The sequence below is a fragment of the Spermophilus citellus genome (assembly GCF_964194105.1).
Source record: "Spermophilus citellus genome assembly, chromosome: 8".
Classification (NCBI taxonomy): domain Eukaryota; kingdom Metazoa; phylum Chordata; class Mammalia; order Rodentia; family Sciuridae; genus Spermophilus; species Spermophilus citellus.
In genome coordinates this window covers 132,846,446-132,872,313 of record NC_138189.1, presented here as the reverse complement: position 1 = coordinate 132,872,313, position 25,868 = coordinate 132,846,446, and the positions used below count along the sequence as shown (strand labels likewise).

Genomic DNA, 25,868 nt, shown 5'->3' with positions numbered 1-25,868 from the left:
AAAATGAATGTCTGTGGCCACGCCATAGTTTCAGCTGGGGTGGAAACATTAGGCTTTATTGATAAAGCTAAATGTTGCCTGTCTAGAACACCTTCTGAGGGGCTCATCAGATGCACAGGAATCTAAAAGAAAATTCAGAAGCATAATAGGCAACATTTCAGGATGTGTCAAAACTGATCATGAAAAATAAGCCAGAAATCCTCCATTTAAAAATATCTTTTATTTTAAATTGATACATACTAATGGTACTTGTTTCTGGGGTGTGGTGTGATGTTTCAATACACTCATATAATGTGTAATGATCAAATCCAGTTATCTATATCCATCACCATTTCTTTGTCTTGGAAACATTCAGAATCCTCTCTACTACTTCTTAAATATATAATTAAATGTTGTCAACAATTACCCCACTGTGCCATCGAACAGTAGAAGTTATCCTTCCTATCCAGCGTACCCTACATCATTTTCTCTTCTTCCTGCTTCCCCCACCCAGTTTCTAGTAACCACATCCTCCCCTCTGCTTCTAGATCAACTTTTTTAGCCTCCACATATAAGAGACTATTGGTGTTCATATTTCTGTGCCTGATTTATTTCACTTAAAATACTATCCTCCCAGGCTATCCACACTATCACAAATAACAGGCATGAAATCTTCAAATTTTTTTCATATTTTATAAAATATGCCTTTTATAAAATAGTCCCATTAAATCTAATTAATAAAGAATTTGAATACTTATTCCTGACTTTAAAAGCATCACATAAAGAAAATAATGTCAAGGGTATTCAAATAGCCCAAATCATGGCCCCTCAAAATATGAAAGTTAGGGCTGGGGTTGTAGCTCAGTGGTAGAACACTGGCCTAGCTCGTGTGAGGCACTGGGTTCAGAACTCAGCAACACATAATAATAAATAAGTTAAATAAAGGTATTGTATCTATCTACAACTAAAAATAATTTTAAAATATGGAAAATAATGGATACATGTCTCTTTGCTAATTTTGAGGGTTGGGAATTGAACCCAGGAGCATACACCTCTGAGCCTCATCTCCAGCCAAGTACTAAATAGAACATTATGCCCCAGCCCACGTGAGTTTTTTATCAGATGAAGCAATATCTGTAAAAAAAGAATTTTTTGGTCACTGAAAACTTTTAGCTTGAGGGAAAACTTAAAGCTTAATCTCACAAAAATGTCTAGAATAGACCAGAACTTCTCACTTAAATGGTTGGCCGACCCCATTGCTCTGGACCCCAAGTGATGGCAGAGGGAAGGAGTGTCTGGGAAGGAGAGAGTCGGGGATAAAATACATAACCCTAAGGCACACCCTCAGTGAACCACCTCCTCCAACCATGCTACACCTGCCTGCAGTTACCACCCAGGAACCCACTTCAGTTATTAATCCATCAAATGGATCAATCTATTGATTAGACTGCGGCTTTCATAATCTAATCAGTTCACCCCCTGCATTAACGCAGGAGGTTTCTGGGGGTGCACTTCATGTCCAAACCATACTATCCTAACTCCCAAGACACCCGATTTACTAACTTCTAACAGCATGTTTTCTACTTTTGCATTTCATATACACGAGATCACACAATTGATATTATTTTTGTCTGGCTTCTTTTAATCAACATTCTGTTTGTGAGAGTCATCTCTATTGTCCTTGGTTGTAGTTCATCCATTGACATGATTGTGTAGCATTTCAGAATATGAATGTGTCACTATCCATTCTTGTAGGTGAGCGTTTAAATAATTTGAGTTTTGAACTATCTATGGACACTCTCATATGCATCTCTTATGCACCTATATATGCATTTCTGTTTCATATAATGCTATATTCTAAATATCTACTGAGCATAATTATTTATCACAGACCATTTATAATTTGATTAATAATTTTGGAGAACTATTCCAGGTCATGTTATAGAATTAGGAACTAGACAGATTTCTAGACAAAATTCTTCTCCAATTCTGAAAGTTTAAAGACCTGTGAGGCCTGTGTATGAACTTTGTCCATTATAATTCTTCTTTTCCTTTCAAGAAAATTCAATATCTGTCTCCATGTGGATAATTACTAAATCAACTCACACATTGACTAAGCATCTAGAGAAAACACAAAGAAATCTAGGGGTAGTCATGCCTTTAAGTAACTCCAAGAATACAAACACATATTCAACAAAGTTAGCCTGAATACAAGAGGAAATTCATACTCAATTATTTTGTTGAGTTTTTTGAGACCACAAAAATGCTATTTTTAACGTGAAACAACTATAAACATTTTATTTAAAAATAGAAAAACTCTTATCTCTCCTTCTCCCAGAGTAATATACCCAGCTTAAAAAAAATCGATCAAATCAATCTCAGAAGATACAGAAATAAAATCAGGTTTTAGCAGTTTCCATTACTGTTATAATAAATGGTTACTTATTTTATTACTTTAAGACTTACTATGAAACACAGATTAAGAAGCACAGATCAAAGATAGTGTTCTAAGAGGTTTTCCAGATAATCACTCTGTTATTTTGTGAAATGGCATGTCCTACTTTTGCTGGTTGTAAAACTAGTTGTAATCTGGTTACTACATTATATTAACTCAAGACTGGGAGAGTGAGGAGGGCTGGGGATAGATTACTATCTTGTAAAATGTGAAGAAAGATCTTTAAAAAACATCCCTCCTAACAAATTTGCAGAAAAAAAAAATTGCATCGAAGCATCCTAAAAAGGAAATTGTATTTATCAAAACCACTGGCCACCTGTCTTACAAGTCATTCAGAACTATTGGGACACTGGCTTTTCCAATATTATGACAGGAGTTTAAACTTAGGTGAGCATGGAAACTTTTCCTGATTTTTATTCTGAGGAAATACCTAAGCCATAAGGTAACATTTTCATTGGCGTTATGGAGTGATTTCATTTACCTCCAGCTACTGCATGCAGTTAGAAGGAGAAGGAAACCCAGAAGCAGCAGACCTACTCACCAGTGATTCTTCCAGGTCCCAATTTGCAATCACAGAGTGGTCACCACTTCTGCCTTCTCCTGTCTGATTCCCTGACCCAGGGGCTGGCCAACGATGGCCCAGAAGTTAATTCTGCTCCATTGCCTGTTTTTTCAAATAAGGATTTACTGGAACACAGCCATACCCATGGCTTACATATTTTCTATGGCAATTTTTGTGAGCAATTTCAACAGATGCCGTATATACCAACTAGCTGCAAATTCTGACTGACCATATACAGAAAAAAATTGTCAACTCCTGTGACATCTCTTGTCCCGGCCTTTCGTCCCTGCCTCTCATCTACCTCTGTTTTGTCCCATAGAGAATCAAAGCTCAAGATCTGAACTTCAAAAGTTTGAATAAGGCCTCCTAACCTTTGATATTTTTATGTGGTTTATGCTCCAACCTCAAAAATAATTAGGCATGATTCTAAGATATCAAAATATGTTTTCTTTATTAAAATGGTTTATCACTTATCTTGAATAAATCATTTGCTCTCTCAATTATCTTCCTAAGAAAAGATAAATAATGAAAGGCCCATCTCATGAAGTCCTACTAGGCCTGACACAAAGTAGGCCTAGTCCTAAAGTGATGACTCACATCAATTACAACAAACAAAACCCGGGATCTCTTTTTCTTTCCCATTTATGTTAGTGAACATCAGACCTTTGGCCTCAATGGAAGTATAAAAACCAGGTATCCTTGAAACCCATGGAAAAAATCACCCATTTCCCCATCAAAATTGAACAAGTTGTGGATGCTTTAGCCAGGAGCCAAGAGGTGTCCATTACATCACCTTTCAAATAATTAGGAGCAGCATTGAACCAGGTGGCCAGATTTTGGTGTAGCTGCTCTTGTTTCAGTTAAGAAAAAAAGGAAGAAGAAATAAAAAGGGAGAAGATTTCTTTTAGGGAAATATCATACTAAAAAAAATGATTACTGTCTAAAGATAGTTCTTTGGATGGACCAATTACATGAGACTGTTGTAACAAAAAAAACAGTGAATTTTCTTCCCTCTGTGCTACAAAGGCCAGGAACTATTTCTTTCACAATGGAAGGAAAGCCATGTGACAAACAAAGGGAAAGGTGGAGGATAATACGTATCCTGTGTCCTCCTTTTTTAATACTATGTGTATTAAAGGGAGGGAAAGTGGGAGCTACAGGGATGGAGGGGAGAAAACAGAGCTGGGTGACCGAGCTCCATCCTGGGGACTCGCTGTGCCATTCAGCCAGCTCACAGAAGACAGCTCCTGTGTCTTTAAGGAGGGAGCACAGATTCTCAGGCTCTGAGGAGTTGACGTCTACAGTTCCAACCATGTGAGAGGACACTGAAGAACCAGATCATTGAACTATTGATGGTCTTATAGTGGCAGTCATTCAAAATCGGCCTTGCTTGCAGGCTGGGGTTGCAGAGGCAACCTCTCAGTTGCTAGCTACATCAGAGGTCTCTTCTGTGGTTTTGAAATTCTTCACTTGTTTGCAGTAACCCTAATGAACGCACATGAAGTGGTAAACATTTTGTTTCTTTGTGGAAATGGCCCAGAAGAGATACTAGAACTGAAGACGTCATGGAAAGTTATTTCCTAGCCAGAAATTTTGGATCCATGAATGAATGGAGAAGTGCCTTTGGGTTCAACGCTTGTCGTCTATCACTTTTTAGGTCCTGTGATCCTTGGTACATCTCCACATTCTGTTCAGATTTCCTATGTACCACTAAAGGCATCCCTTTGCAGGGACAGTTCCTAAACTAGCAATGGATACACTCTCCTACTTGATGCCTTTGACATTCAACAAATCAGAAAAGTCATATGTTTCTTCTTTTTTGAATAGAGAATACATACGTTTACATGGAACAACAATCAAAAAAAAATTTTTGTAAAGTACAGATTGAGAAGGCTTCCTCCCCCACCAGTCCTTGACCACCCAATTTCCCAGCCCACCCTCCACAGGGAATCACCTTTATGAGATTTTTTTTTCTGCATTTTTCCAATGTTTCTTTTTGTTAATATAAGAAAATCCAATATATATTCTTATTCTGTCCCCATTTCCTATACAATGTTCTGCATCTCACTTTTTAAATTTGTCAGTATGTTCCAGAAATGTTTGAGTATCAAAATATAAAAAGCTAACTGTTTTTTATAGTTTCATAGCATCTTGATGTGGGAGAGTGTCATTACTTATATAATAAATTGTCCCAATCTTCTGTTTTTACAGACAATGCTACATTTATAAACATCATATGTCATATTTATGAGTATAGCTATATAAGAAATCCACACACACAGGATTCCTACATTAAAGGTTAAGCATATTTCTTTGATAAATATTGCCAGATTGCCCCCCACCCAAAACATTTGGTTGTATTACCGCCAGGACTGTACAAAAGTCCCTGCTTCCCCACCATCTAAACATATTTTGAGATTAGGTATTTCTCTTTCTTTTGAATTATCTTTAAGTATAAAATACCAGGGAAAGAATATTTTTCCACAATATTTTATATTTCCCACACCAATGGAACGATGTTTGGGTCACTGAGTCAAATGCCCAATGATAGTTGAATGTGTCATTTACTTTTGCAGAAGTATACATTTTTACTCAAAATGAAGAAAATAATAATTTGAGAAAATATAATAGAAAATTAAATAGTCATTTCCTATTATGAGACCATGACTGATGTACATTCTAAGTCAGTGAATTCTATACACTCAGTTGTTTCAGAATGCATTCACTGGAAAATTGACCAATACATGGATCATAGTCATTAGAATATTGATAATTAGAAAAATTATTTCCAAAGAATTTATGGAAACTTCTCCCTATGTATTATTATACATCACAAAATGCTCAAAATGGGATGAAATCATTTTCATCTTAACTTGAAAAGTTCTTTTTGGTGTTACAGGTTGAAAGGAAGATGAGCCTATGCCTCAGAACCGGAGGATTATGCTTCTTCCAAAAACTAAATTATTATGTACTGTAGCAAGTGAATGCCTTCAAGTTCATCAAGTTTTCTTTTTCTTTCTTTCTTTCTTTTTTTCTTTTTCTTTTTTTTATGATTCATAATGAAAACCCCAGAAGCTAATGTCAAAACTCAGCCAGATCCTCCACCAGTCTATGAAATCAGGTAGTAGTTGAGGACTGAGATGGAAGCCCTGAATGACAACTTGTGGTGACAATGGAGGGTCACTGTCCCATGACAGCACATCCTGACATTGTTAGAAATATCTGGGATGATAGAATGGCAGGTATCACCTTGAAAATATGCATTTAGTCTAATAGCTGAAAACTATATTTTAAGAAATTGGCATGGCTGCTATTTTTCACTTTTTAGTGTGCAATTTCATTTGTGAATACCACTTGAAGTTGACATAAAAATTAAGTTTTATGGACTGCTCTTAAATTCATAAACTTAGTTTTTTTGAAGAAAACAATTGCTTTCCAATAAGTAAAATAAGTCTTCTGAGATTTCTCTTTTGTTCATTTGGTCATTTTCACAGATATGATTAGTAATCTGTAAGTTTTGAAAGAGGAGAAACACAGGTTGAAACTTTTAACTATGCTAGCTAACAAAATAAAATAATGAAAATATTAGAAAGATGCTTCTGACTATCCATGTGACCTGGGGCAAGTCCTATAATATTTCCAACCCTTAGTGTTTCTCATGGTTACAAACTGAGGACTTCTGAGAAACAGGAAGTGTGAAGAATCAACTCCTGATTCTTGCTATCAAGTCAGAAAGATTTCAAACATGTTGCTCAAAGTAACAGGAATGAATTTATTGAGGGATAGGGAAAGGGGACACTCTCAAGGAAGAGAGAGGATCCCGTGAGAGAGGAGAACAGTGTGCCTCTCCTGCACTCAGGTTTTATTGGGGGTCCCAGAGAAGTTTCCAGAGAGTCCCACTCAGGTCCACCTCTTGTCTTTAGACTGACAGCAGGGTGACATCAAATGTTCAAGTCCCTACTGTCATGGCAACTCTAGGTTACCTTGGCCTATGCCAACTGGTTCTAATTGGATTCTTAACCATAAATTCTTACAGATTTTATGGGTTAGCAAGAATGATCCTTATCTCTCTGAGTTTCAAGATCTGGTCCATAAAAAGGGTCCCAAAAGTCTCCCCCTTTAGGGTAACTTGGATTCATCTTATGGATATTATTTTAGGCCTGCATTTCTCTTGCAGATAATAGGTATTTTGCTGAGGATGTGACATAACCTGTCCACTTAAGCCAGGCAGGACTGCAAGTAAATTGCTTCTTGGAAAACAAAGCATATGGATGTCAGCACAGTGAGCCCATTTTACACAATTATTCTCTTGACCTTGTATTCCCATCAAATTCGCATCTGTCTGTCCCCTAACATCATCCTTAAAATAAAAGCATATTGACCTAGGTCAACATTTCTTGTCTCAGGACCCCTCTGTACTCTCAAAAATAAGAATTTGATAGAATTGCATGTATTAATCCACATGATAATAAAATGAAATCCATTAAATATCAGCATAAATATTTTAATAAAACATTTTTATTTTCAAAACAAAATTCTAATAAGAAGATTAGCACACTGTCAATGACACAGCCTTGATTCACACTAAGGCAGCAGCAGTTTCACTCTGGATTACTTTTGTGTTGTATGCTTTGTTTTGTTTTATGGAGTCAGATCAGAATGATCGACAACATGTTTTTCTGTAACAGCTTAAGTGAGGTATAATCTACATACCATAAGTATACACACAGTAAGTCTGCAACTCAATGATTTATAGTAAATTTATAGTTATACACTTATCACCTACAATTCAATTTTAAAACACTTTAATCTGCAATCTCATAACATCACCAGTAACTTGGACATCTTGAGTTTGTTTATTTCAATTTATGCCTCTGCTGTTACAAATCACAAAGTTTTATTCTCTAGTGAGTTTATCTTATTGAATATTCAAAACCACCTCCATATTCTTTACTATTCATGTGTCCACTACAGCGTCAATTGATTTTTTTTTCCCCAAAACACACATGTGGTATCATTTTCTTTGTGCTGCATAAGTATCTTTAGGGGCTCTTTGTTTCCATTCACACACGGGATAATTGTGACCACATGACACACTTTACAATAAAGAACTAACTTGAATTCTTAAGAACTTATACATTAAATCAATAGATATGCTGCATGTCCTCAAATATACATTTGGTTTTCCTTTTTCAACTTCATCAATGATGTTTTGGAGGGTTACTTACTTAAATCTGCATGTGGGGAATCTCATTTGTTTTATTCTGCTTTGTTTTTTCCTATTGTTGTTTGTTGTTTATTGTTTGGTTTCCTTTAAATAAGCACAAATATGTCCTACCATAAAGGCTGGTGACTAAAATAAACTATATAATTTTTCCATTAAGTTTAGGCCTTATTGTATGTCCTGATCAGAGAATTCATTTTTTTATAATTAGCTCTGCTTGCTCTTTATTGTTAAAAAAAAAATGTAAGGCTTATCTCAAAATGTATGTATGAAATCTTTTCCCCATTCAGGAAAAGCCCAGAATTCCTTCTTTCCAACATAAATCTTTCGGTTATGAACTAAACTTTTAAGAATTGACACATACGTTTGGCACTAATGTGTGTGATTTCATTAGTAAGGATGCCTAATTATTTTGCTTTAAAATTTAATTCTCTCCATCCAGTGATCATTTGGTTTTATGCTTGCAAAATAAGTAGAAGTCATGAGTCTTCTGCTTCTAGATTTAGATCCTTACAGTGAATGGAGTTATTAAAAAGAGATATTTTGTTTGATTCTCAGTCTTCAGGTTACTGAGACTCCCAGGGAGGAGAAGCCCAGTCTTGGGTCTTGGGTGAATATTATTTCCTTTAAAAAAAAATCCTTTGTGACTCTGGAATTCTGGAATTAAGAAATTTCTCTCTCTCTCTCTCTCTCTCTCTCTCTCTCTCCTTTTCCCCACCTAGTTGTTATTTCAGACTCTAGAAAGCTAAGACCTCAGCAAAAACTGAAACACCAAATATTCAATAGTATAAGATGTGAATTGCAAGAGGTAGCCACAATTCTGTTGCCCAGTATAACAGCACAGGAGCAAGAAGCAGGTCCTTAGAATGCATCTCTTATAAGAATTAACATTTATGATTCTTCTATGGGCCAAGCCCCATCCTGAGTACTTTGTATGCATTAATTCATTCAATACTCACATCAGCCACATGGCATAGATACTCTCTTTATCTGCAATTTTCACTGAGAAATAATTAGCATGTCTAAATCATTCCAGGGACAAACAGCCAACTTCCTGAGCCTGCTCTTGTCATCATTAGCCCACATCACCTTCTCCTTCTGTTAAATAATCCCAAAATATTGCTTAGAGCTTCCTCAGGAGCCTCTACTTCTTCACCATTTGCTACAGTTTGGCTGTAGTTTGGCTCTTACACATTCCCCAAAGGCCTTTGAGCTGCAGGCTTAGTCTCCAGTCTTCGGCATTATTGGGAGATGGTGAAACCTTTAAGGGGAGGGGCCTAGTGAGAGGAACTTAGGTAATTAGGGGCATACCCTTGAGAGGGATTGTGGTATCCTGGCCCCTCCTCTTCCTCTCCCTCTGCTTCCTGGCCACCATGATGTGAGCAACTTGCTCTCCCACACATGATGTGCTCCTTCTCCACAGCCCCAGATGCAATGGGGCAAAAAGATCATGCACTGAACCTGTGAACCAAAATAAGCCTTTCCTCCTTATAATTTGATTTCCTCAAGTCTTTTGTCATAGTGGTGGAAAACTAACACATCATGTCAGATGGAAATGGGGACCAAAAGTAGAGATTGGTAACCATAGGCCATCCATGCTTACAGCTCACATTTCTGGAACCTTTCTGTGCTAAGGCCTTTAAAGGGATTGTCTCTTCTGTTGCCCACAGTTATCCTTGGAAGTAACTATCATAACTCATGGTTTTACAGAGGACACTGAGAAGCAGAGAAGTTAACCAGCACACCAAGCTCAGATGGCAGAGCTCAGATTCAATCAAATCCAAGGAACATAGCTTCAGGCCCACGTTCCTATTAGGCCAAGTCACTGGCTTTAATTAAAAGGAGGGCTTCTCCATCCCCTAAATTTTGGAGGGCACCCAGGGCCAGTCGGGAACACTTCTGGGGCTACTGCTGTGCTGTATTTGTCCTTCACTCCAAATTCTTGGCCTGTTCAAAATGCAAGAGTCTGACTATGTAGAAAGCTAAGGATAGTGTAGAAGCCATAGTTTTTATTACATTTGTATGAAACTTCTGTCTCAATCCTGAAGCAATTAAAGCATAATGGAAGAGAAAAAAAAACATTCTCAGTCATGCAAAGTGATTCATTTTATAGTATCTGATTTGAAATTTGCAATAGCCAAGAGAACATGTTCTCAGTAAATATTTGCCACGGGCATCACAGAAACATGGTTTTGTTTACTGCTGATTCAACTATGTACCAACTTCTATATCCCAGCCCCTCTCCCAGAAAGAAAGAAAACACCAGAAGCTCACTTCTTGAAGACCCGTACCTGGGCAACCATGTCCAATTCAAGTAACTCGTTCATGTTGGGAGGAAAACAACATTTTATGATTCACTTTGAGGTTTTCTGCTTTCATAGACTGTATTCATAAATCCCTGGTGCCCATCTAGGATGGGAGGGGTGAGATGAAGGAGAAGAGGAGAACCTCAGCCTCCTCAGAGGATGTAGAAAATTAGCTCGAAGGAAAATTTTATTTGTAGTAGTCCAAGATGCCATGACGAGAACAAAAATAATGCCCAAGTGATGAGATGAAGTAGCAAAGGATATTAACATCTGGAATAAAGAGGGGTAAATTTGTTTATGTTAACCTTTTCTTTCATTAAGTCATACACAAATGGAACATTTATGATGATGAATTATAGCAGTTCAAAACAACTAACACTTGCATGATATATGGACAGTTTTCAGAACTTTTTCATTCGCTTGGTCCTGCTTGACAGCTATGAGAACCAACCCCTCCTAGCTCATACAGAAACAGAGGCTGACAGTGGATAAGTGGCTTGTCCAAGGTCACAGAGCCACAGATACGTAGTTCACTACGGTCTCCGGAGTTTACAACCTATCCTGGGTATAGGGAAAGAACAAGTAGTGTCAAGATGGTAAGGCCTGGGACATTAGAGTGCCTGATACTGGACTGTAACTTTATGTATGATGTCTTTAGAGACTGCTGGAGTGTGAGGGAAATGAATGCAAGCTACTTGGCCCCGAACTATTAAAATTATTTCTTTAGTCAGGCCTGATGGCACACACCTGTAATCCCAGCCACTCAGGAGGCTGAGGCAGGAGGATTGTGAGTTTAAAGCCAGCCTCAGCAACTAAGTGAGGACCTAAAGCAAACATAGCAAGACCATGTCTCTAAAAAAAAAAAAAAAAAAAAAAAAAAAGGCTAAGGATGTGGCTCAGTAGTTAAATGCTTCTGGGTTCAATCCCCAGTACCAAAAGAAAATAAAATTATGTCTTTCTTATGGCCATATTGTAGACTCTTTCTGTTTGTCCTGTACTACCTGGCTCTCAGCTATCATTTTTGCTGATCGTGGTGCCTCTGGAATAGTGATCCCCACTGCAAGGTTGGTGGACCAAAAGCATCAGCACCACCTGGGAACTTACTAGAAGTGCACATCTTCAGGCCCCACCCAATCAGAAACTCTAGGGACGTGGCTGACAATCACCTGACTCTGCTGCTGCGTAGTCTTGAGAACCTCTTTGCTCCAGAACATGACTAGAGAACTTGGCTGCATATTGGGATCACCTGGGCAGCTTTAGAAATTGCTGATGCTGGTGTTCCAAATACTTGTGACACAAATTTAATTTTAATTGGTCAAGAATGGGGTTTTTCAAAATTTCAGAAACAATGAACGTTTGGGGTTGAATGGTTATTTATTGGGGAGCCTTCCTCTGTACTGCAAGATGTTTAGCAGTATCCCTAGCCTCTAACCCCCAGATGTCATAGTACTCCTCCTAATTGTAAGAAACAAAAATATATCAGGCATTTTCAAGTGTCTCTTGGGGTAAAATTACCATGGTTAATAAGCTCTGGTCCAATAGTCATTTGTGAATTAGACTTATCAATTTATGTAACACCTACTATGTGCAGGGTACTGCATGATATCCTTGGAAAGACAAGTATGAAGGCTATATCTTTTATGGCAAAATAAGCCATGACTACTCCAAGGTGCCAGAATAACCAATTTGACGTGACAGTTTGTCAGACAAGCTTTTTCTTTCATTAAATTGATAATAATGAAATTAACTAGTTGGTTGCCATGGTCTAGACATGACCCCAAATAGTAACTTATGAATTCATATCTTAATTGTTTTATAAGTGTACTTTTTAAAATTGAAACTTTTTAATAGGTAGTAGTGCTTCCCGTAAAATTACTCTAAGAAAAAGACATAATTAATGTTAAAAAGTATTATTTCCATATGTTCCCACTTGTTTTAAAAAAATGCATATGTTCTTATATGCATAGGAAGTTTTTTGAAAGAAAACACTTGGCAATTAACAGTGATTACCATGGGGCAGTAAGTTTCAGGGCCTTAATAGGGAGATATACTTTCACGATATAGATTTGTATACAGCTTAATTTTTCCCACTTTAAATATTTTCCGTGTTAAGTGTAGCAAATAATGGAAAGGATGCATTCCAGTAGTCTTAGAAGCTCCAAAATGCCTCTTCTAATTAAGAGAAAAACAGGTAAGCTACACTGTTTGCCTCCATGATGTCCACCCTTCTTTTATATTTGTGTTATTGTTGAAACAGAATAAACTGAAAAGAGACTTCAAATATAAGATTGCTCCAACACTGATTCCATGAAAGAGATTAACTAACATTTACTTAAGATTGAATAGTTAAAGAAGGTGTGTTAGCTTTCCATTACTGTAACAAAACACCTGAGATAACCAACTTAACAAAAGGAAAAATTGCCAGGTGTGATGACACATGCCTGTAAGGAAGATTCACAAATTCAAGGTAAGCCTGGGCAACTTCGAAAGACCCTGTCTCAAAATTTAAAAGTGAAAAGGGTTAAGGATATAGCTCAGTGGTAGAGCACTCCTTGGTTTAGTCCTCAGTAACCTACACACACACACACACACACACACACACACACACACACACAAGGAAAGGTTTATTTTGACTCACAGTTTTGGAGGTTGTCCATGGTCATTGGCCCTGATGCTTTTGAGCCTGTAGCAAGGCAGCACATTGTGGTGGGAATACATGGCAGCAGCAAATTGGGGACAGTGGACAAGCAAAGAGAAAGGAAAGGAAGGCCCAGGGTCCCATTATTCCCTTCAAGGGCACACCCCCACTGATCTAACTTCCTGCACTAGGCCCCCAGTCTTTGACAGGTTCCACCACCTCCCAATACTGCCGTGGGCGTTGGAGGAACACTGACCATCTAAACCGGAGCAGAGGGCCTTATTGGGGAAACTGCCCTTCACCAGAGACGGACTCCCTGATGAAGAAGGGCACAGAGAGGAAAAAGTGTTGCTTATGGAGGGGCCTAATATTCTCCTGGAGGACCTGGATCAGTTACTATCCTTACAGAATGAAGGGGATTTAAGTCAGGTTAGTGAAGTATGATTTCACCTAAAAATGCCCTCCAGGGATTGATTTCATATGCTCTTTGTCTAGAATTCCCAAGGAGAATCAATGCACTCCTAGGAAAATAAAAATAACCCTCCTACCACCACCACCTCTATTTCATCAAAGAAAGGCAATCCCACCATCTTTTGGCTGCTCTCTAGTTCCCTGATGTATTTTAGTGACATTTCTTTATGCCTAACCCCAACCTAACTATTATTAAAAGTTAAAAGAAACATGAAAATGGAAGAAATTTAATTGAGGTTGGAAGAATATGAAACAATCCATGTTCAGTTATGGTTTATCCTAGCACTTGACACTTAGACCTTCACAGATTTCAGAGTCCTCCCTTATTATGGAAGACACATCCTTTTTTCTCTCCCTCATTATTGGATGTGTAAATTGGGAAATTCATCCATGTGGATGTCACAATCCTTTTAAGTCTCTGGGAGTGAGCCAACAGTACCATTTCAATTTTTCTAAAGAATACCCCATAACAATTCCTACACATTCTAATTACATTTCTGTGGTCTTCAGTGGAAAATTATAGTTCTGGGCCAAAATACTAAACTCTTATTCTGCTTTTAAAAAATGTCATTTTTTTTCAAGTTTTCTTGTCTTTATAGGAGTGATTCATCCCAGAAATTGTGTCTTGTTTCTTATTGCACTAGGCATTAATAACCAGCAGTCACCAATGTTATAATTGTTTATTAACTTCATGAAAACCATCAGAAGTTAGGGCAATGGTTCTATAAAGAGCCTGGTAGTTGTCCTTGGACAAAAGCTTATGTGGAAATTCTGAAATACACCAATTGAGACCAGTTATAGTGAGATGAGGAAGAGACCAGAAGCAATTAACTGAAGGAGAAGTTTCTTTCAGAAAAATATTCAAAAGAAAGGGAAACCTTTTGGAAAATCAAAAAGGGGAACATCTCTGAAATTAAGGTATATGTGTTCTTAGCCATAATATCAGAATTATAGAAAGCCCTATGTTACTAAGTCTCAAAATGCTTAAGCTTGTGATTTTGAATCTGTAGGCTACTGGTTTTCCAACCTCTTTCAATGGGCTCGTGTAAATGACCACACTGACCATGAAACTAAACCTCACATAATCTTTCAGAAATGGTAGAACAGAAATTCAAGTTCACCTTAGAGTTAGTGTGGCAAAAGTACTTTGCCAAAAAAAAAAAAAAGGGTCATTTGTCAAGTTAGTAGGATACTCTTTCTTTCTCAATACAGTAAATTTAAATGCTGAGTCACTGAGGAAAACCAGAAAGGAAATCAATATCATTTTTAACCTTTGAAAAGTCATCCTATATTCAGCAGGATGTCCCTCCTCCTTTCAGGTAACAGAAATTATTTAAGCCCATGTTCCTAGTATAATACCTAATTAGATAAATATCAGCAAGTCACAGGGGACAGTCGGCTAGCTACTATGTTCCTGTTACCACAGCCACTAGAGAGTGGCACCCTTGCCTTGGGACCAAGATTTTAAATGGTCAACATGAAAGAGTAGATTTTCCTGTAAACAAATCACAGTAACCACTTGGATCAAATTTAGGAAGCAGTCATCCCCTTAAGCACTGATGGGAAGTTAAGTTTTGGTGCTAACCAGCTGGCAAAGTCTCCACGTCCAAAGACACTTCATTTTCACGGTCATTTTTGGTCATTTTTGCTTTGGCTATTTGTCGGGAGATAATATCTTCCAGTGTCACTGGTTGAAATTACTTGTTTTCCTCATGGCTTAATAAGGTTCCCTAAAAGACCTCTGCCTGCTTCTCAGTGAAGCTGTTACCCCCAAACCCCCAAACTTTTACTACTTTTTGAAAAATAGGCAGCATGACTCCTTCATCTGAGAGCAAAAGTTTTTCTCTTCCGTTATTACATTCTATTATCTATTATCTATAAGGTTATTATAGATAATTATAGGTAATTATAGATCATCTATAAGGTAATTATCTATAATACATATTTTATATAATATGTTGCACATGAGTATATTATTTATTAAGTATGTTAATATATTTATATTTAATATATGTTAATAATTATGTGCTAACATATTATAGTCTATCTTTCCAGACCAGAAATTACTGAGTCTTTAAAACACCAAAGAAAAAATAATGCTAGTGATACTCTATTGGAAAGTAAAATAAAGAATAAAATTTAGAAGTCGGTACCTGTGATTAGAAATATAAGTGCCAGCTTTGCCACTTCTAACTCCCACATCTCTTTTCAGCTGCTGGCTGGGCGCTGGCCCTTTGACCACAATGACTTTGGCGTCTTTCTTTGCAAGCTGTTCCCCTTTCTGCAGAAGTCCTCAGTGGGAATCACCGTCCTCAATCTCTGCGCTCTCAGTGTCGACAGGTAACTCGGTCTTTCCTTTTGTTCTTCAGTTGGGTCTAGAAAGGCATTTTTCTCGAAAAGAAAAGCCAAGAGAGTTGGTATCCAGAAGAGTTGTTTACTAATTTCAAATAAATTAAAATGTTAACAACCTGTCCTCTGCTGTTTAGAATTGCTTCACACATTTGCTGGTTATTAGTGGGCTGTGGCTCAGGCAACATGTACTTGGAGCAATTTGCCAACAATATGTAGTTGACATCTTTAAGGCAGCCACAACAACAGAAAAGAATCTATTAAGGAATAAAGTTTGTGAAAAGGTGATTCCCTAGCACATGTAAATTCATTTTAAACTAATGATTTTATTACTATAAAAACAAACATACTCTTCAGTTATATTTGTAAGGATTGATTGCTTGAACTAAGTGGTAAATATATAGTACTGTTATATCCTTCTTCATGCTCTTTTTGAATGCCTAAAATATCTCATAATTTAAAAAAGAAGATACCAATAGCAGTATCCTTTATCCAAATGAAAAAATCCACCATGCATCTTAAGTCTTTTTAGAATCCTCATAAAGAGTTCTTTAAAGATGCCTTCTGAATTCTGAGAACTTCCAGATGGTATTTACTTCACTTTCAAATTTTCACAGCAGGACTTATAAAACAATGAAGTTAGGAACTTCATAACACATTCCATAGAGCTCTTTTATACTTAAAATAATGTTATACCATGTATATAATATCTTGTAAATAATTGGTTTATACATACAACTAGCCATATGTACAATTTAGAAGAGATTTCAATTTTTTCCAGCTCATATCCCTGACCAGCACTTTATCAGAGAACCTGAGTCCCTCGCACAATAGAAATAAAAGGCCACTCTTAAAAAACATTCAAGTGTTTACACAGATATTCTGCCATTCATCATTTATAATTAATTTTAGAATGAAAAATGCAGTTAAAATGTAAAATTGCTCATTCCGTTGGTAGTTACAAACTTTGATATTCTATTCATAAATTTATGGCTATAATAGTTGAAGCAAAATAAATAAAATGTTTAGTATTTTTAATGCAGTTATTTGTTGTAATTAAAACACATCAAAAAATTCCATTGGTAGTTTTAAAATTCATTAGTACTATCCAGAAAAATAGTCCCACTGCAATAGTTAAAGATCAGAGAGAATTTCATTACCTATCAGTAAGAATTGCTGTGATCTGTGGGAAAACCTGAGATGTATATCAGGTGTTAAGGCTACTGCATTTAAAACATATATACCACAGGAGACCACAGTATAGAGACCATTTCCCTAAACGTACTGATGACCTGCATTTGATTCACTAATAAATTCTCACTTTGATGTTCCTATCCCCAGCATCCCAATATCATTTCTTTTTTCACTCAAAGTACATAATTATCAAGTGTTGGTATTATATTTGTGTGCAAAGATGCCTTCCAGAGTATTCTATTACCTAAAAATCCAAGACTTTAAATTATATCCATTGCATTGCTGGTACAAGTAAAATTTTCCTGTGTTTATCAAAGTGTATATTTAGAGATGTATTCTCATTACCATATCCAACTTAAATTTTTAATATAACTCTAAAAGCCATGTGGGGAAAAGGAATAAGAAAATTATCATGACATTTGGCAAAAAGAACCGTGTCTACACATATGTTCTTCCTATGTAATACCATTAAATATTATAAAGCTACAATATTTAAAACAATGTAGTATAGACACAAATAGTATGAAAAACCAATGGGAAAGCCAGAAATAGGTGTTAGAGTACACAGGAATATAATACAGGCTGAAGTCACTTTGAATACAATGAAGACAGGATGGATTTTTTTTACAAGTAGTGCTATTTAGCTATATGACCAAAAAAAAGCATATCAAGTTTTACATGGTGCTTTCTATCAATAATAATATGTATAATAATTTTCATTTATTGAATATTAAGTAGGAGGCCCTCCTTAAAAACTTAACAGAAATTATTTGATTTAACTGTGATATGTGCTATCGTTTACAGATAGGGAAGCTGGGGTCAAAAGAGGTTAACCAAGTCCACATGGATCCCAAGCCTTGATGCCAGTAATCAAATGCAGGCCATCTTCCTTCTCTCTCTTTTTTATTTCTAGCATCAAGGAATGTGTGGTTTTATTATTTGTTTCACAAATGGTCTCAGTTTACTTTTTGGTTACTTCTTATCCATGACCAGGGCAGCTGGTGTTCTCCACGCCTGCATTCTGCCAAGTGACCACTCTACTCAAACATGCAAAAATTCAAACCATAAAGCTGTAGAAGAAAATAAACTAATAATCTTTTGACCTCTGGAAAAGAAAAACCTCCTGAACTTAAACAAATGGTAGACATTCAGAAAAAAATTTAAAAGAATGAATACAGCAATAAGCTGGGGAAAATATTCATCACTCCCCCCCCCCCCCCGCCCCCGACACACACAGACCCAGGCTGGCTCCTCAAACTTTTCTTCTGCTCACTCTTTCTTCCTCAGGGAATCTCAGAGGATCTTCTGGCTAAACTTCAACCAGTTTCAGTGGAATCCCATCAGTGTGAGGGAGGGACAGGATAGGTCACCCACACCGCCTGCTCTCCCCATGCCAGGCAGGAGGGAAAATGAGCTATGTGTTCCATCACATACATCCCTTGTGTACCAAATGAAATGCGAGTCATTCTTCATTAGGAAAAGGAAAATAATAGAATGCCAAAAATCTACCTCATTAAGACTTGGGGTCTGACTTTTAGATCAAGGAGTTGAACCACTTTAAAATTCCAGCCCCACAAAAATCAGTCTTAATCCAGGAGGTTTTTCCCTGGTAATAAACCCATCATTCTTTGTTCCCTACATCCATTCTTGACCCTTTTGTTTCATTTGGCATTGACTCTAAGCTTTGGGACCTGTATGTAGGCAATCTACTTGACATTTCTATTTCAAAAGCTTTCATGCTACAGAATGAATCATTCACACTTAACTCCTCAAGATAAGATACCATTTGTTTTGAGTCTTCATTTGGTTGCATGATAGTCAACTAAAAAAAGAAAATCTTTTCTTTTTTCTTAAAAGAGTCAAAAGAGGGAAATTGGAACCTGTTACCAAACAATTTGCTATTTGTGAAATTCCTGCTTTAATTGTCTGTCAAATTATGACCCAGGAAAAAGAGTTCCCATAATCTTATATGATATTTTTAAAATACAATAATTATTTCCCATCTTGAGTTGTTTGAGGGAAAATAATGAAACTATACATCAAAGTTCTATAGAATTTCTTTATTACTTCATTAATCACTCAATGATCAGAGAATGCTATAAGATCAAAGAAAAGTTTCAGTTTTCTCACTATCAGTTTTTAATCTGACTAAAATAAACATGACAGAGAAAGTACATGACTTGAACCAGAATGGATGAGCTTTTCTTGTTCAACTATGAGCTTGTCTCAGTTTAACCTTTTTCTTAATTCCTCCTCAAATTTCTTTTTTAAATCTATCTTTGATTTTACATCCTTGGTCTCTTTTGAAAATGATAAAGCAGAAATTTTAGAAAAATAATGAAGAAATTTAGGAACAAATTTTGACCTCTGTCCAGCTTTATCCGTAAAATAATTTTTTAATGCTAAGGCCATACACCTCTAAAATGAATGAACTTTTTGCCAAAATATATGAATAGCTGACCATTATTAAAAATGAAAAACTAAAATGGATTTTTTTGAATGCCATAAGTCACAAGGTTCATAGGTTGCTTTGAGTCCAAGAGGAGAGAGAAGAGGGAGCTGGAGTCTGGGAGGGGCTTCAATACTGTTCCTTGTGAAATTAACAGTCACGTTAAAGACGATGACAGAGTCAGACCATAAAAAGGCCTTAGTACAGATCCAACTTGTAGTTAAAAGATGTCTGGGGAAGGAGGCTGTAAAAAGATAAAACTCTTTTAACAACTGTTCTAGAGTGAGGGGTAATTAGATACCTGGAAAGGCTGCAAAGATCACTAATAAGGCAGCTTTGTTTTATATGCCTTCAGCTCCAAAGCTGGTATCAGGCCTTCAGCACATCATTTCACATTATTATTTCAAATAATTCTCAAAGGATGATCCCAATTCAATTAACACAAAGGTGATTTTCTGAAAAGCCTCATTTCTATTTAGATCTGGAGGTTTCTTATTCTCCCAGTGGTTCTGCTTTCTATTGCTGCATAACAAACGTGAAGACATGAAAGAACTGGCAGAGCCCCGAGAGAGGCACTCGGAACTGGACAAAGTCAAGGTCTGGCCAGGGTTACTTGGGATCGCATTCTCTTTTGCCCATAGTTATTCCTTTCTTTAATTTTAATCCATGGCCAGGATCAGGCAAATGGTTAATTTGCTACCCCATATCTCTTTGATGACAAACTATCCCCAAACTTAGCAGTTCAAAACGTTTTATCATATCTCACCATATTATGGGTCAGGAATTTGGGCAAGTCTTCTGCTCCTTGTCACTTCCACTGGGGTTGCTAGTGGATTTCAGCTGCCGCTGAGCTTGCCTCCTGGCACCTTGGCAGGGACAGCTGGAAGTCTGAAGTCGGCAGAATGCATCTCCCTCTCTAGAGTCTCAGTGTATCTCAACACTTGGCTCCAGCAGGCTCAGGGCTCCAGTGCGAAAGCTGCCACTCCTTTCCAAGGCTAGGCCTGGAACTGGTAAGGTATCATTCTATCTGCTCAATTAAAGCAGTGGCAGGCCAGCCCTATTTTAGAATTTAACCGAAGCATACCTGTAAACCCAGGGGGCTCAGGAGGCTGATGCAGGAAGATTGAGAATTCAAAACCAGCCTCAGCGACTTATGGAGTCCCTAAGCAAATCAGCAAGACCCTCCCTATCTCTATATTAAAAAAAAAAAAAAGCCTAGGGATTTGGTTCAGTAGTTAAAGCACCCCTGGATTCAATCCCTAGTATCAAAAAACAAAACAAAAAACCTCAACTGAAGAAGTGTTAAAGCATTTGCAGCTTGTTTTTAATACAACACACCTGGTTTTTCTTTAAGATCCTTCTTGCTTATGAGATTCCTCAAAAGACAGGAATAAAATCACCATATGACCCAGGTATACCACTCGTTGGTATTTATTCAAAAGAACTAAAATCAGCATATCACAGTGGTACAGGCACATCAATGATTACAATGGCACAATTCACAATTTCAAATAATTGTTCAGTGGTCTCTAGGATATTCTCAAAGGATGATCCCAATTCAAGAAGCACAAAGGTGATTTTCTGAAAAACCTCCTGGCACCTTGGCAGGGACAGCTGGAAGTCTTTTTTTAATGTAGCCAAGTTACAGAACCAGCCCATGTGCATATCAATAGACTAATGGGTAAAGAAATGTGGTCTATATACACAATGGTGTTTTAACCAGTCATAAAGAAGAATGAAATTATGGCATTTGCTGATAAAAGGATGGAACTGGAAAACATGATGCTAAATGAAATAAGCCAGACCGAAAAAGTCAAGGGTCAAATGTTTTCTCCCATATAGAAGTTAGACCAAAATACAGGGGGAAAGTGGGGTGGGATTCCATGAAAACAGAAGGGGGATCAGCAGAATAGAGTAAGGGGTAGAGGGGAAGGAAAAGGGATAGGAAAAGGAAGGGACGGTGAAATAAAAGTGACCAAATTATGCTATGTACATATATAAATATACTGTAGTGAATTTCACCTTTATATATATTTATAAAGCACCAATTTAAAAATAAATAAATAAATAAGGAGAAGGAAAACCAGTAGACTAGAGGAAAGGAAATGGGGGAAGGAGGAGGGGAGGGGAAGGGGAAGTACTGGGCACTGAAGTGGAACAAATTGTAGGGTTATTGTCACAATGAATCCTACTACTATGTATAACCACAATATTTTTAAAAACTCATCACATAGTCCAAGGTAAAAAATAATAATAATAATTCTTTCTGCTAGTATTTTGGCTCTAAACTTTGTATGATGATCAGGTTTGTTAGTCACGATGGAAATGCCACTTTTTCTTATAAAAGTGGCAAAATTGAAAACAAACTAATAAAATCCAGTGCAAGCAAACCTTCACTCATAGGCACTTGTTAGAAACATTTTGAAAGGTAGTTGAGCTCATTTTTCACACCCTTAATCCAGCAATTTCACTCAAAAAAAATTCATACAGGGAAACCACCCAGAGAAAAAAATTATATGTACACACATGTTTATAGGCATGTTATTCACAATCAAGAAATACTAGAGGGGCTGCAGTTGTGGCTCAGTGGTAGAGTTCTTGCCTAGCATGTGTGAGGCACGGTTCAATCCTCAGCACCACATACAAATAAATAAACAATAAAGATCCATCAACAACAAAAACAAAAACAAAAAAAGAAAAAGAAATACTAGAAGTGATACAAACACAGGAGAAAGATTTAAATAAATTTTATCAACAATCTGTTCTGGGTAGACACTAATTTGAGAAGTGTTATGCCTAAAAATATGGGAGGATATTTTCCATGTAAATAAAGCTAAAAATAAAATTGTAGCTCATATCATTATAGTATATTTACAAACTACGTCTATGAGAATAGCAGTGGGCAAGGAATAAGAAGCAAATAAAAAGATTTTGTTGAAGTGGTATTTTTTGAGTTTTAGTTTTATAATGTTTTAAATTTTTTTTCAATCATAATTTTTTTAAATTGTAATGACTATCTTAGACCATACCTCAAAGATTTAATAAAGAAGCATCAAATGCCTCTGGCCTTGAAAACATGTTTTTAAAAATCTATTTATAGACATGCACAGTAACAAACATCTTTACATAAATAAAACATATAATTTATCCTTTCATTTTGGCTTAGCACGTGACAGGGAACAAGGTGATGTAATGGGAAAAGACTCCCCTGGGAGCCAGCAGACCAGAGCCCTGGCACGGGCTCCCCTTGCTCACTGGGGACCAGGCAGAAGATGTGGCAACATGCCAGCCCTGCTGTTCCCCATCCTCAGGATCCCATCTCAACACATAGGGAAGAAAGATCAGCACAAGGGTCCCCCCTTGTTTTTTAAGTTATTTTATTCAGAGTTTCTAAAAGTGTTAGCTTTTTATCTATTGCCTAATTCAGGTCTAACTTGGAAAATAAGAATATGTTTAGAATGTACAGTACTGATGGTTTTGGACAAAAATGCAAGAAAAGTGAATGGTAAGGAAGAAAACCATCATAACAACAAAAAGACACTCCATTCAGCTGATATTTATCGGGTACCTATAGCTCTAGGCTTTGGGACTAAGCTATAGGACGCCTGCCCCCATGGAGTTTAGACTCTAAAGGAGACATTAGCATAGACAAAAAACAAAATCAATTGATAAACCATTTGGTTGGTCACATAGTATTGAGTGCTGTGGAGAAAAACAAGTCAGGGTGAGCAGGACAGGGTAATTCTAGAAGAGGAGTTGGAGGTTTTAAGTAGGGTGTCCAGAGAAGGCATCCATAGAAAGATATAATTGAGTTGAAGACCTAAAGGAAAAGGAAAAGCAGCTCCCATACACCTTGAAAGTACTCCCAAAAGACAGGAGCTCACTGGGAAGGCTTTGAGCAGAGTGGGCCCTCATCTAACTTAACAGACTCTTCCATTGCTGTGTCCAAGGTGAGCTGTGGCAAGTCAAAGCAGGTGTAGGGAGACTAGTTAGGAAACCATTGCAATAATCCAGGCAAAAAGACAAAAGGTGAGATGATGAGAAGTGGGTTCCTTTGGATAGATCTTGAAGGAAGATTTTGCAAGGTTTGCAAAAGTATTTACAGAGGAGTGAAGACAAAAGCCAAGGATCTGGGCCTAAGGTGGTAAACACTGCAGAGAGGACAGGTTTTGGGGTAAGGTCTGGCTTGTGTGTGTCTGAATGCCCATTAGGTTTCCTCGTGGAACTCTCAAGTTGTAGATTGGATATACAATTCTGGAGTTAGAGGTGGTTCCAGGCTAGAGTTATAAATTTGGGAATTATCAGCATATAAATTGTTTAAATGATACTAAAGCCATGAGACTGGATGAGACCACCAAGAAACAGAGTGTAGATGGAGAAAAGGTCCAAGGACTAAGCTCCGGGAGAAATCCAATGCTAAGAATTTGGGGACAGGGCAGGCTCCAGCCAAAGAAATGAAAAAGAGTGGCCAGTACAGCAGAAGGGAAAGCAAGAGAATATGGTAGGAGCCAAGTGGAGCCAACTGAAGAAAGTATCTCATGGAGGAGTGATTCTTTCCAAAATGTCATTTTTATGGTACTTAGATTTACACTTGCAGATTTTCTGTGAAAACTGAAGATATCGTGTGTGTGTATGTGTGTGTGTGTGTGTGTGTGTGTGTGTGTATACACACACATATACATACACATATCAACTAAATTAAAGGTTGTTTGTAATCACACCTGGTAAGAAAAGTATATTTGTGTTTGTATATATTATGCCATTAGCTTCCAAATGGAAATCAGTTTGGGAAAACATAAGATTTCATATTTTCCACACCTTTCCCCATCTCCATCATCACAAATGATTGGTTCTATTTGTTCTTATGGTTGTATTCTCCTTATTTCATGAAGATATTTTTCAAGTTTAGTGTGATTAAAAATTGAAAATACGCTAATTCTCCATGATATGAGTTAATAAATAACCAGACTGACTATATATCATTTGGCAAAGTAGACACTAAATATTACTTCTACATATATAAAAATGCTGAACTTACTTAGATTAAGCTGCAGGTCAGCTTTCCATCACTGTTACAAAATACCTGAGATAATCAACTTATAAAGAACAAAGGTTTATTTAGGCTCACAGTTTGGGAGGTTTTCATCCACTATTGATTGGCCCTTTGCTTTGGGGGCTCTTGGTGAGGCTTTGAACCATGGTGGGAGTAAGTGGCAGGGGGAAACTACTCACCTCATGGCAGCCAGGAAGCAAAGAGAAAAGGATTGGCATCCCACAATTCTCTTTAATGGCACCCCACCCTCATAGTGACCTAACTTTCTCCCACTAGGCCCCACCTCTTAAAGGTTCCACCACCTCTCAATAGCACCATAGGCTTGTGACCAAGCCTTTAGCACGGGGACCTTTGTTATTCAAGTCATAACAGTGTATACTATTCTGAGAATTCATGACATATTATAAAATGACAATGGTTTGTGAACATATTCATCATAAGAACATGTTGGCTACATTTACTTACTTAAACAACCTTCCCCAAACCATGGCTGAGAAATCTGGCTTTCTTAGTCTCTGAGGAGATAAGCTGTTTTATTTTGATCACCTAACTTAGCTTAGGAAAGGGGGGGAAAAATAGATATAACTCAGTTGACAGCCTTGCAGTACAGACATCCCATCTCCACACCCTTTAGTTTTTCCTAGACATGAGGCTGCCAGTTCAATAAGGCAATAAAGTAAAGTAAATACAACTACAAGGCAAAACAAACAGCAAGCATTATCTCGCTGGAAGTAACCATAAATTTTAAAGTGCAATCTTGGCTATATTGTCAAAGGATTTTCTTGGTCTGTTTGCATAGCTGTGTTTTATTACATTCTGAACTAATCTTGACTTTTTCTGGAGATTTATATTGTGTACCTATCTTATTTACCCTAAAATCCTTGTGTACTACATTTCTCCAGCAAATTGAATTGTATCCAAATCTATAGGTTCTAATCTCTAAGCAGTTCTGGTGAAGAGCTAGGCAGCACAATTCCTACCATGTGTTTTTAAAGACATACTGAGACAGTGAACTAAACACAAGTGATGGGGACTTCTCTGGGTGGATTTGGGTAGCACATATTGCCTTGGTTTTATTGCTTAATCTTCTAAGTTGCATGTCCTGCAAATCCACATGCACCTGACTCCAATGCCTTGGTCTGTTTTGCAGCCTCCTTCTGTCACTCTCTAATGAAAACTGCAAGAAGA

At 37.2% G+C, this 25,868-nt stretch overlaps 1 protein-coding gene across 1 annotated transcript in view; it reads left to right on the top strand.

Moving 5' to 3' along the window:
- The window catches only part of EDNRA (endothelin receptor type A), a 54,752-nt gene that overhangs the window by 15,572 nt on the left and 13,312 nt on the right, over positions 1-25,868 (top strand). The window contains exon 3 of the mRNA XM_081303201.1: positions 15,848-15,975. Coding sequence (XP_081159327.1) covers positions 15,848-15,975 — 128 coding nt within the window. The remainder of the gene's footprint in view (positions 1-15,847; positions 15,976-25,868) is intronic.